At 34.9% G+C, this 12,681-nt stretch overlaps 1 protein-coding gene across 2 annotated transcripts in view; it reads left to right on the forward strand.

Moving 5' to 3' along the window:
* Positions 1-12,681, forward strand: part of GABBR2 (gamma-aminobutyric acid type B receptor subunit 2) — a 460,220-nt gene that overhangs the window by 309,220 nt on the left and 138,319 nt on the right. For both annotated transcript variants that reach the window (XM_014875208.2, XM_088171908.1), the window contains exon 12: positions 7,744-7,851. In XM_014875208.2, coding sequence (XP_014730694.1) covers positions 7,744-7,851 — 108 coding nt within the window. The remainder of the gene's footprint in view (positions 1-7,743; positions 7,852-12,681) is intronic.

Raw genomic sequence — 12,681 nt, forward strand, 5'->3', positions numbered from 1 at the left:
TGTTTTGGCTTGGATAAAGTGAAAAAAAAGGCGTGAAGGTTTTTGCACACTGCAGGCTGTTCTCAGGCTCTTAGATTTCAGTTGGCTGCTCTCAGCCATGATGTGGGCATTTGGAAACACTCTTTGTACAGAAAGAAGCAACCAAACAGTGGGGTGGGATGGAGAGACAGAAAGCGAGGAGATAGACCACTGACAAAGTCCTTCTCGCTACCACAGTGTGTGTGTGACTACCCTGAATTTGTGTTTATCTCAGAAAAACATCTTGAGGACATGTGCACTCATAGCAACAGATGTTATAGACCTTATATCTTCTCAAAAGTGTATTTTGAAATGTGACCTTTAAATGTATCTAGATATTCAGATGCACTTAGCATTTTCACCTAGTATTATTCTTAATTATGGGTCATTAACATTTTTTACTCTGAGCCTTGCAACAATCTGAAAGGCAGATTTTTTTCTTTTTTTTCTGATTTTATTTTTAGTATTCCTATATCTGCCATGCTGAGAGAACAGATGGGAAAGGTAGAACTCCATGGTTAACATTTCACCCTTTCTAGGGAAACCCTGAACCTCTGAAGGGTGGGGATTGCAATGTGATCTAAGAGTGAAGAATCATCCTGAAAAATACATTAAACAGACTTATAGACTGTAGTGAGGAACAGGCAGGAAAAGACAATTGTGAGCTGTTATGGAATGGGTTCTTAGGGATGGAAGCAGGCTGCAAGGGGAGGGGGATGGTGAGCAATTTGCTAAAACTCCAAAAGCTGGCTAAGTGCAGCTCTAAAAGGAGGGACATGCCTCTAATAGTAAAGCAGGGAGAGGGAGAAGATGTATGAACCTTCTGTCTTTTTATTTATTTCTGCTTTGTCTTTGCGTGTCACTTTGCATTTTCTCTGTTTAACCAATTTTGAGGCAATAGACTGAAAGGAAAACATGGGTAGCACCTCCACTAAAGCTGTGGTTTCCTCTGTGGGCAAGAGGGCACTTGGACTAGACCCTGTGCTACCAAATAGCATCTGGCCTTGATATTTGGATAGCAGTTGTTGATGTGGTCCTTATTCCTGCCCTTTAAGCTCTTCAGGCATTCCCCAAAACTCAGGATTTTGTTTTGGTTTGTTGTGGGATTATTTTTTTTGGCGAGGGGTGATGTTTCCTGTCTTTAGACTTTATATTTGCCTAATTCTTTTGCTCAAATTGTTTAGTGCTGGCCAAGAATTTAAAACAAAATCCAACAGACAGACACTCAACTTCTATTGAACTGCAAAAGGATTTAGACCTCTAATCTATTTCTTTGTCTCTGGAAACCGGAGCCTTTGTTTGTGTTTTTCATCTGGCCTTTTTAATTTTGTGTGTATTCTTCAGTTTATTTCCTATTTAATTGTTTAGCTGTTAATTTTAATCTCCCTTTTCTATATAATCACTTCCATAATTGTTCTCACTGTCGTTCAGTCTGAGACTGATCTCACTCCTATTTAATTCAACAGCAGTTCTGTTACTGAGTTTAACATGAGCCTGATCAGCTTCTATTTTAGTAAATGACATTTTCTTGAGGGTAAAGAAAAAAGAGTACAGACAAAAGTTATAAGGCTGAATAGATCGTACAAACAAAATTATGTCATATGCTGAAGCAAATACACCACAACCTTGCCAGAGATTTATTTAGGTAATATTTTTGGAATGTTTTCTCCTTCAGTAGAAACAGCAGACATTTTTTAAAGCCCCCTTATAGAAACCGGAGAAATGATAACATCTTTTACACTACCCATAGATTAACTGTGAAAAATGATCTAAAAGATATTAAGAAATCACTACAGGAGATCTCACAGCATGAGATGAACCTCTCTATTTAATTTATGTGAAAACAGCGGGATTCAATTCTCCGACATTATTGCCACTTATGTTTTACAGGAATCTGTGCTGGTGCCACACAAATTCTAAAAAATGAGCTAAAAGTCATAACAATTTGTCAAAAATGTCTGATATAAATGAGAAAAGTATAATTCAAGGGGATGAACTCATTCTTTGGGGGTCTGCTTGTGCTCACACTGTCAATTTTTCCATCATTAATAGAAGCAGAGCCATAACCCAGTGAAAACTTGTTGAGATGACACATTTTTGTTCAACATAATTATCCATTATGTCCCCAGTTTTCCAAGAAAAATAGAAGGCGCTTAATTTCCAACTCCTGCTTTCTCCAGAGAAATCAATGCAGTTGTCCACTTAAAGACAATTGTGCTCTCCAGGGCTAAATGCACAGCGTGGTTTATTGTCACATTTGTTCCTTTTAAGTGCCTAAATCTAGTACTGAGGTGCTGCCAAGCTGCTCAGCAGCAATGTTCAGCTGCAGCCTAACCCTTGGGCACTGCAGCTTCTACCCACGGTGTGTGCAGAACTGGCTCATTATTGATATTCCTCAAGCGAATCACTCCGAGTCTCATAAACAAAGCTGGAGAATGGAGTGTCAAGTTCTTGCAAAAGAAAGATTTACAAGTTTTATTTAAAAAAAAAATTGACTTCTTGAGGTGGGAAAAAGTATGTTTGTGAGAATCTTAAACTTGAGTGATTCCTCTGCAGAAACATAATCTAAATGTTTTACTAACTGAAGGAGTTCTTAAAGAACCAAGCAGTTTCACTATCCATTCAAATAACTGCTATTTAAAACAAAAAAAAAGTCACCTAGAGAAGTGATAAGAAGTTTGAAGCTTTTAACACAATGCATGAAGGTCCTTTCTGCTGATACTTGGGTTTCTTTATCATCACTCTGAGTCTTTAATCCCATCTTCTTTTTTTGCTTGAGATTGGCAACCTGGATTAACATAGCATTAACAAAGCTGCAACATGAAAAAACAGAGTGTGTAGTGTATTCAGTTCAGGTGGTTATATTTCTTTCTTTCAATTTAACAAAGCAGTAAAATGCATCACTTCTTTGATCAACTACATTTGAAATTGCTATTACCATTTTCATGAGCTCAAGACCTTCCCAGGCATTCCTTGCCAGATTTTAACGGTGTGATCTTCTGAATGCATAGGCAGGGGTGGTCAAACAAAATAAAATAGTGGAACTTCTTGAAAAATGTAAGTTTTAACTTTTCATGAATTCAGTTCATTTTCCAAGATAACCTTATAATTTTATATAGAATTGTAATTATACTAAAATAAAATATTTAAAATTAATTCCAATAATATTGTTCTTTATCTAAAAGTTAGTAGCCTAAGATTTTGGGGGTTTTTGTAAGCTTCATTCTTAGAATACATAAACAGAGATTTTTACTTCTTTATACAGAGTGTTTCTGGCACATTCACCACTTATTAATTTCCCCTTACTAACTCATTGTTCACAATAAGATGACTTCTTTTATTAATAATGAGGGGTAATATCAGGTAACTTTTATGTCTGTTACACAGATTTATAATTAGTAACCACTTCACCATTCCTATAATGAGATGATGGGAGAGGCTCAGATTTGTGTGAAGATATCAAATAGCAGCAAATATAAACTAGCCTGCCAAAGCTCAAGGTTGAGAGGAAATAGGATTGAATTTAAAATAAATTTACTTAAGATTCTTAACCTATCCATGCTTATTATGTGGCAGAAGAATTGTCTTCCTTGAAAAAAATAAAAGGTATTTAGCACCTTATGGATAGGTTAAAACCAGAGGGGTTTTACTGACACAGAAAAATAAAAAGTGATACTCCTACAAGATGTAAGGAGCAACTTGTTCATAAATGCAGTGACTCTTCAGGTGAAACTTACAATCTTTGTTTCAAATTTAATATTTGACAAAGGCACTGTGTTTTTTTTTTAAATAACAGTCATATCTGTTTCAAGTCTGGAACCTTATCAGAAAGATCTCCTTTCTTGTGGAGATATTTTCAGTGTTTACTGTTTGTCAATTGTGCTGTCCACCAGACAAATATTTTCTAGGTTTTCTTTTTGTTATCCCAGTTAATGCACTTCTAAGATCTTCTATCAAGTAATTTGTAAAAGGAAAAATTCCTACATGGTGTTTTCAAAAATAGATCCTAAACCAAAATAGTGTAGTTCCTAAAAATAAAACAGACATAGGGAACACCATTTACTATTTATGTAGGAATATTTGATTGTTGTATACCAAATTATATAATTCCCTTTGACACTTGCATGTTGTCTTAGAAAACAAAATATTTGTAGAACATATTCAAATAGTCAACACATCTTATTCAAAAAATAAAAGGGAACCAAGATGTATAAGCAGATAGTTGAAAGTATACCCTAAAATAATTGAAGGCATCAAGAATTTTGTAAAGACTTAACCATTTAAGAAAAAAAGAAAGAATCTTTTCAGGTTTTGTGTCTGCTTAGGAACAGGTATTTGAATGCAAGTTCTTGTCTACTAAAGAGACATTTTCCTGCTTGTTAGGTGGTTACTGAGAGAAGGGTGGTTTTCTTCAGCTTCTGGCAAACGCATTGTTAGAAGCTTCCAACATGAGAGAATTACTGATCAGTTCTATAACATCATGGTCATGCTCTGCAATTACTAATATTTTTATCATGTTCTTTCAAATGAGTAGGATATGGAGGTATAATACATTTAAGAATATAAATGAGCAGAAATAAGAATTTCAGACTTTTGCTGTTTTCTAAATTTTTCATTTCGCCAGCTGCATTAATGAATTATAGCAGATAAATCTGAGGTCATTTTCTTCAAAATTAAAAATTTATTTTCATCTGAAACTTACCATCTCCTTCTCAGCAACAATGATCTCATTTTGACAAAATCCTGGTATATTTAAGCTAGAATGTTTCCAATACAGTCAGTAGTTATATTATTCTAATATGCACAGTCCCAATCAGGAATACATAAAATTTTTTGAGTCAAACATGCCAGAAATAACATCTTTCTGAATATTGAGTTAGAAACATATTATGAGCATAATTGAATTTATTAGTATTCCCAAGAGACAATTACTGTTTCAGTGAGAACAAAACAGTCTTATTAGAGACACAAAAATACCATGTATCTGTTTGCCAAATATACCACTAAGCTGTACACAAAAGAGCTGAATACTTATTAATAACAGCAAAGGGATTGAAAGCTAAGTATGGTTATTGATGTGAAGTCAAAAAAAATGTAACTGGCTAGTGTGAACACGATGATATGAAAAGTATTTTTTAAATCCCTCAGAGTTGATCTAACTGTGGTATTGCTGAAGCATAATACAAGATAGTGGTTAATCAGCAAAGACTTGAAAAATATTGAAGTTAAAAATAATTCTTTACTGGTCTAAATATCTCTCTTTTTTTTCTGTTTTTGTTTGTTTGTTTATTTGTTTAGGGGTTTCTTTCTTAATATCACATTCAAGAATGTCACAAAGTATCAAAATTCCTGTTGTTTGAATCTAATCACAATTGTTTTACAGGTTTTATTACTAGCAACTCTACTTTCAGGGTCATTATCAGCAATGCAACAGATAAACCACAACATTAGATGCCACTAAGTCATTAATATATACACATAAATATCTAAACAGTCTTCTATACACAATCACAGCATTTTTCTAATGTTAAGACTCATGGTGCTGTGTGTACTTTTTGTAGAATCCTAGAATGGCTTGGGTCAGAAGGTGCCTTAAATACCATCTAGTTCCAATTCCATGGCCACGGGCAAGGATGACACCCATTAGACCAGGATGCTCAAAGCCAAATCCAGCCTGGCCATGAACAGTTTCAGAGTTGAGCAACCACAACTTTGGGCAAGCTGTTCTAGTGCCTCACAACTCTCACAGTGAAGAACCACTTTACTCTTGCTAATTCACCATTTTGGACCATATGTGACTTATTTATTTATTTTAATGAACTGCAGTAATTTTATTGCTTTATCAATAATTTTTGAATGAGTATATCTTTTTTTTCTTTTCTCTGCCTTTATACCTAGTCACTAAACACTATTAAAAAAGATAATTTGTTTTCCACAGAAAATTTTGTGCAAAAAGATCATGTTTTGAATACAAAAATGAAAATTCTGGAAGAGTTAGAAAAGACAAAAAAAACCAGGTAGCATGTATTTAGATATGAAACATTTAGATTATTCCTGAGGTTTACCTTAGATGTCTAGTTTTGAATCTTACTAGAATGCCTAGTTTCTCATCAATATGCATATCCTGAAATTACAAAATAAAACTCTCCAGAAGGTAGATGTGAAACTAGGCTGGTTTCTAATGAAAATCATTGCCTTTAGGTTCTCTAAAGACTATTTCCCAAATGCTTTCTTAGAACATCCTAGTTTGTCTAAATCAGATTGGTTTTTTATATCACAAAACAGCTCTGCTGGCCAGCTATGCATGGTCAGCATGGCCAAAAGAAGGCTGGCTTTCCCCTCTCCAAGCTTTTCTTTCCCTGTATTCAGCCATTGTCTCTCCCCCAATTTTTTCGTCTGCAAGGCTGAGTACTTTGGTTTTTTACTTCTTTGTTCAATTTTGTGCAGTCTCCCTTGTTATGGGCTGGTTGAATCTCTAGAAGGAGGATGAAATTATTCCTCCTCGTTGTGATTTCTCAGGATCTCAGATTCAACTCTTGACTTCCAGCTCCATGCTGTGCCTCTCACATGGTCTTCTACCTGCTATGCTTTGTAGTCTCTGATCCGTCTTTGGGAAGAAAATGACCTGATCAGGGGAAAAAAGATTTCAGACAGCCAAACCTGCACGGTAATGAAAACAGAAACTTCCAAGGAATTAGAGAGGGCTGTGCAGAGCTTACTGCAACTCTGAAGGTCACTGTCCTAGCTCAAACCAAGTCCAAAAGATGCTATGGGCAGGGGAGGAATTGCAGAAAAAGCTTTTTTAATCTATGTTCTGTCCTTCTTGGTCAATTTGAAGATTTTCTATTAAAAATAAAAATTAAAAAAAAAACAGACAGAACAAACAAACAAAAAACCCCCAAACAAGCAAACAAAAAAACCCACACACACCAAAAAAAAAAAAAAAAAAAAAAAAAACCAACCAAGGAAAAATCTTAGTCTCTTTTTTACACTAAAGATATAAATCCTATTTTAGTTTTACAATCTGCTGTTTTGCATGTGTCAAAGCTGTGGCCAGGTCACATCCTTTTACACCATTGCTCTGTGCAAACTCCTTTTCCTTAGGCCACATTTGCAGGTATTATCATTGACTCAGGCATTGTTCCAGAGGCTTGCCCACCAAAACTATGTTCCTGTTTTGCCATTTTTTTTCTCATAGAATAATTTAAAATCTGTTGTTCTTATCTTTCCAGAATGCTCAGGTTTTTCATTGAGTGATGTGTATCTCACATAATGCAATTCTTTTTTATTTAGTCTGAATTACATCTCTATTTCACTGTTCATTTCTGTTCAAAATGTTGCTGTTAATATTAGCTCCCTGAGTGCTTTTTATAGTCTGTCTCATGCATTCCTCCATTGGTTCTTTCCTCTATCTGCAACAAACACAATAAAAGCAAAAGAAAAAAAAAAAAAAGAAAAAAAAAAGAAAAAACAGATTATCTTAAGATATTTTTGGGTTTATATATAAAATAGATAGTTAATTCAGCATCCAGATTTGTTTTAGTTAGGGAAGTAATGGATGGATGAGTAAAACAAAACAAGTAAACAATGAATGAGAAATTACTAAATACCAAGTTTTGTGATGTTCTTCAGATTTTTTTTTCTCAGAGCCTTGACAAAAAAGTTGTCTGAAATTATGATATCTAAGTAACTTTGTCTTTTTTTTTTATGTATATACATTTTTAGGTCCGAACATGGATTCTTACAGTGGGATACACAACTGCATTTGGAGCAATGTTTGCAAAAACGTGGAGAGTCCATGCAATTTTCAAAAATGTAAAAATGAAGAAAAAGGTGAGAGGGAATAGACTTTTCTTGTTGCCCTGTTAATACAATTTTCTAATTGTTTTCATACCTTTCCTGGATGTCCATAGCCGTGCTGACTGTTCATGTGTCACATCCAAAGATCCTGAATTGTTTGATATTAGCGCTTTTTGGTTTCCTGTTTAGTCTCTGAGAGTTGGAGTCAAGCATCAGCCCTCCAGTCTTTATAATAAGAGGTGGACAGTGGAGTTGGCTGGAAATTTTCAAAGTGAATTTGAATCTTTGCTCCCTCTTAGTATGTAGTTTCAGCATTCAGAGTTCTCCTTCTGGTCGATTCATTTTATAAAATGTTTTCTGATTTTTCTGAGACATGAGTATTACCCGCAGATTTCCACAGATTGGTAGGAGGAGGCAAGAGAAAGTCCTGCTTATATCTTCCTATTTCTAATTATCATTGAAATAAATAAATTTACTCTAAGACTGATCAGAATTGAACCACAATGGTTGTCTCTGTCATTTTTGGTAGGGCACGTTTTCTGTAAAGGATTAGGCACAGCTTAGGCGTAGCACAACTCTTCATGATATTTTTCTCATTCAGCTTCTTTTCATACATGAAGAACTTCTTATCAGATGATTTTATTTAAAAATTGGAAAAACACTGAACAAAACATTATGCTGTAAAAACATTAAGAGAAATGTGAATGAAACAGAAAAACAAAATTAATATTTTTATAGAGAGTGCAGAAGTCCCAAGTGCAGTTCCTTTGTGCATCTGAATAGTTTTATCCTAATAACCAATGAAGAGTTATATATAACCAAATTAAGTAGAACAATGTTCCAAAACCTTGTCAGATTCCTTTGTTTTCCCCTACATGTGGTCATAAAAGAGCTCTATTATTAAATTTTTTTTGTTAGCACTATGCTATTTTTCCACAATTGCAATGTGTAGGGAGTCTGTCACAATGGAATATATCATTCCCCTAGAAGGAATGGACTTTAGATAGAGAGGGAGAGAGTTAACTCAGTTTCTAAGAGGATTTATGTCTGAGGTTATTAAGGAATTACATGCTGTGTCTGGAACTGGATCTATTACTCTGGCACCACAGCAACACAACCAGGTACTACTTACCCCTCCTATTTTGCTCTATTTCATTAAGATTTATTGTAAAAAATAATGAAGAGTAAATACAAAATATCTTAAAACTAACTAAAATTAGGAAAAATTTCTATACCAAAACCAGGATACTCTGGGAAGAGTGAAATGGAAACCCTCCTTTTTGCACATGTGCAAAGAGCCCACTGTGACATATCAGTTTATACTACCAGAGTTTTTCTTTTTTTTTTTTCAACGATCTTACACTTCCTGTATTAAAGTTTTTAACAAGGATGAGCCAGGATTTTACCTTCCTGAGAAATGAAATTTTACATTAAAAATATGTTTTCACCTATATTGGCATAAATATTTTTAAATTAGTGAAGTTACAGAGGATAATAGTCTAACACATACAAACATTTACTTTATAACCTTTATTATCCTCAGAATTTTATAACTTCTCCAATATATCTGTTTCAAATAGGAGTGAAGAGGTGCAATGGACTGTCACTAAGCTTCTGTTTCCTTTTCTTTTTAAACATTACATTTTAGATCTGCAAGTGGCTACTCAATATTAAATTTTGCTGTCTGTTAACTAAGCATAATCCTCAAATTCTTTATTGTCCCTGTTCTTCAAGGGGATCATCACCAACTGCAAATTGCAAGTGATTATGCAGAGCTAGATGTTAAAAATTATTTAAGATCAGTTAAAAAAAACAGTATAAGGGAGATAAACTTTCAGACATCTGGAGGATGACCAATGAGCTGCTTTACTCTGAGTGATACTGAAAACATCAAGGCTATTAGGCCATCTTCTTCAATATTCTGTAATTAAGTCAATAACACATTTTGTTCTGAAAACTTTAAAGAATTCTTTTTTTAGATACCTCACTCCAAATCACAAGCATGAATCATGAAGTACAACAGTTATCTCTATGTAAAACAAATCAGCTATCCATGATAAGTGTTTATAGTCATATATTTTCTGTCTTTGATTTGCCAGGAGAGATAAAAGTGTTTTTAGGAGTTGACTGAAAAGCACGGCATTCTTTACTCATGTCTTGCAAGAAAGACATTTCCATTTTCTGCAGATGTAACTTACAGCCAAAATGTTTTCTTTATATGGATGCACAGAAAACAGAAATTTTTTTCAAACAGTATCTAAACTGAAAAATGCACAAAGGCAGTGCCACATAAAAAAAGCACATTAATGTTTTCTGAATTAGTTGTGCCATGGCAGAGTAGGCTGACATTACAATCAGAGAAATGCAAAGTTCCAAAATTATGTAAGTACTGTGGATCCTATTAATTTCTGATCACTTCAGTTACTACCTGTATACAAGTATGACAGTAAAATCTGTATGACTTTTAGGCATACCACCTTTGCCTGACATCCTCAATATTTTCACCAGGAAAACACTCGCCAACAGTGAAATTTCTTCCCAGAGTGAAAGAATCTCTGTGTGGCTTTTGAAAATATTGGTTAGTTAATGTCTTGAAAGTGGGTGTTAAGTAACAGAGAGAATATGATGAGTAAATCTGTTTATCTTCATCAGATAGGGCAAGCTTGCTTCTGTTCATTTATTGTACACTTGGGTGTACAATGTGGCTTTTTGAAGAGATTAGTGGATATCTGTCTCAGTGTGAGGAAAATATACAGAATTTCAAATAATAATAATAATACATTCCATATTATTGCAATGGAAAGTGGAACTTAATGAGTTAGAGTGTCTTGAATTAGTTGAAAATTCACGTTAACTGCAGTTTATATAGCTTTCAAAAGTCTATTTTTTCACCCTTTTATATATCTGCCCCTCTCTTACTGGAAATTAATAAACAATAAAATTCAGAATACACTCATTCTGTTATCAGAATACTAAGGACAAATTGTGCAATATTCCCAGAGCACTGTCACCATCTTTGCTCTTGCTAGGGCTCAAAGGAAGCAAATTAAATATGCATTAGTTTTAGCTGGAAACAGAGGGGTGCAAGGGGATCAATTTTTGTCAAATGGAAATGACAAAATCAGTAGGGGGAAAGAAATTATTTTTGAGTTTTGAAGAGGTTAGCGGAGATAATGAAAAGTAGAATAGAATTAGTATGAAAAATAACTGCAACAGTTATAATTGAGGTACAATTCTGGTTTTCATATATCTCCTTTCTGTTGTTCTGGGCTGCAGAATGTTTGCTGTTCAGAGAGAGGTGGGAACTGCATTTTTGTTTCCCTTGGCAGCAGGAGGGCTGGAAGTGGATAAGAAGAGTGAGAGAATATCAGTGGCAGGGGAGCATGTGGTGTCCTGGGGAAGCTTTAGCTAGCTGAACCATTTACAGAAGCCAGTCCTTCTGGTAAATTTAGAAGGATGAGAAGCTGTCTATTTTGATGGGATCTGCACTGTCTTGGGTATTTGGGGATGTTGAAGCAGTCCTGCACAGTGACTGCTCCTGCACAACTCCTGCATGCCAAATAAAGCCCATGCACTTTTGATAAATACCAGAATAGTAAGAAATTCAAAGCAGTGGTATTTAAAGCCTCCATAAATATTATAAATTCTGCTCCTACAAAGACAAGCATTTGGCCATTTGTAGATGGCTACAGTAAAGCAGAAGATGATCTAGGTCACAATGTTGTCTTGTTGCATTCATTGTATTTGAAAGTGCAATACATCTCTGCCATGATAAGCTTGTCTTACCCACAACAGAATACAATCTGGCTTTGTCTATTTGGACTTAATTCCTCAGCTGTGACATCAGAGAAGGGATGTTTTTATCTTCAGTTTTTACTGAAAATATTACCATTGTACTTAGTTATTACTATTGCTGTAGACTTCTGGTGGGATATGTCTTTATGTTGACAAAGTTTTACAAGATAAATCCAGAATATAATGACAAAAGGGATGTAGAGCAGTCTCTTATCTTGAGGCTTGTGCTGCTATAGTTTTGCCAATGACTCCTTCACTATAATTCATAAGCTTTTTCTCTATATTACCAATATCACAGGGTAAGAAAGCTATAACCAATCACAACAGACATAAATTACTTATCAGCCTAACCTGACTTAGCTGTGCCTGTCAGGCTGCCATCTGGCAAATTTATTGTCATCCATTCGGCCTACTAGGTCCTTATAAGAGTACTGAAGAGAGCTGAGGTCTTCATGCCTTGCAAAGATGGGTAGGAGATCGCAGAGATGATGTTTTTGACAGTAGGATGGGGAAGGAAGGCTGACAGTGCAAGGGAACTTCAGGGCCAAGAGATTGGGAGCAGGAAAGAGGCTGAAGAAGAGAAAGCATTAGCATTAGCATTAGCATTAGCTGCTAATGACTTCAAGACAGAAGCCTGTTCAGACCATAAAAAAAAAAAAAAAAAAAAAACAGGAAAATCTTGGGATTATATACTGGGAGAAGATATTGAAGCAGGAGACTGAATTTGGATTAAAATTCCCTTGGAAACTAAGTTTCAAAGAGAGTAAAAGCAGGAAAGTCTGAAAGAAGTGATCAAGAAAGGTGAGTATGATGGAATGCAGAGCCTGAGTGTGGTATTTAAGTGGCAAACTGTAATTGAAGGACTAGGTCTTGTTTAAAATTAGATTAAGAATGAAAGGCAGAATAGGAGGCCTCAAAAGTAGGGATGCAGTCTAGGAAAGGAAAATAGGAATGAGAATGGAGAAAGAGACAAGAAAAAACTTGAAATTCAGACTGGCCAAAATGATTGCACAAGACGTGTGGGCAGAGCATAAAATCTGAACACAGGATTTTGGAATTTTACTTTTC

The sequence above is a fragment of the Sturnus vulgaris genome, chromosome 1, assembly GCF_052056855.1.
Source record: "Sturnus vulgaris isolate bStuVul1 chromosome 1, bStuVul1.hap1, whole genome shotgun sequence".
Lineage (NCBI taxonomy): Eukaryota > Metazoa > Chordata > Aves > Passeriformes > Sturnidae > Sturnus > Sturnus vulgaris.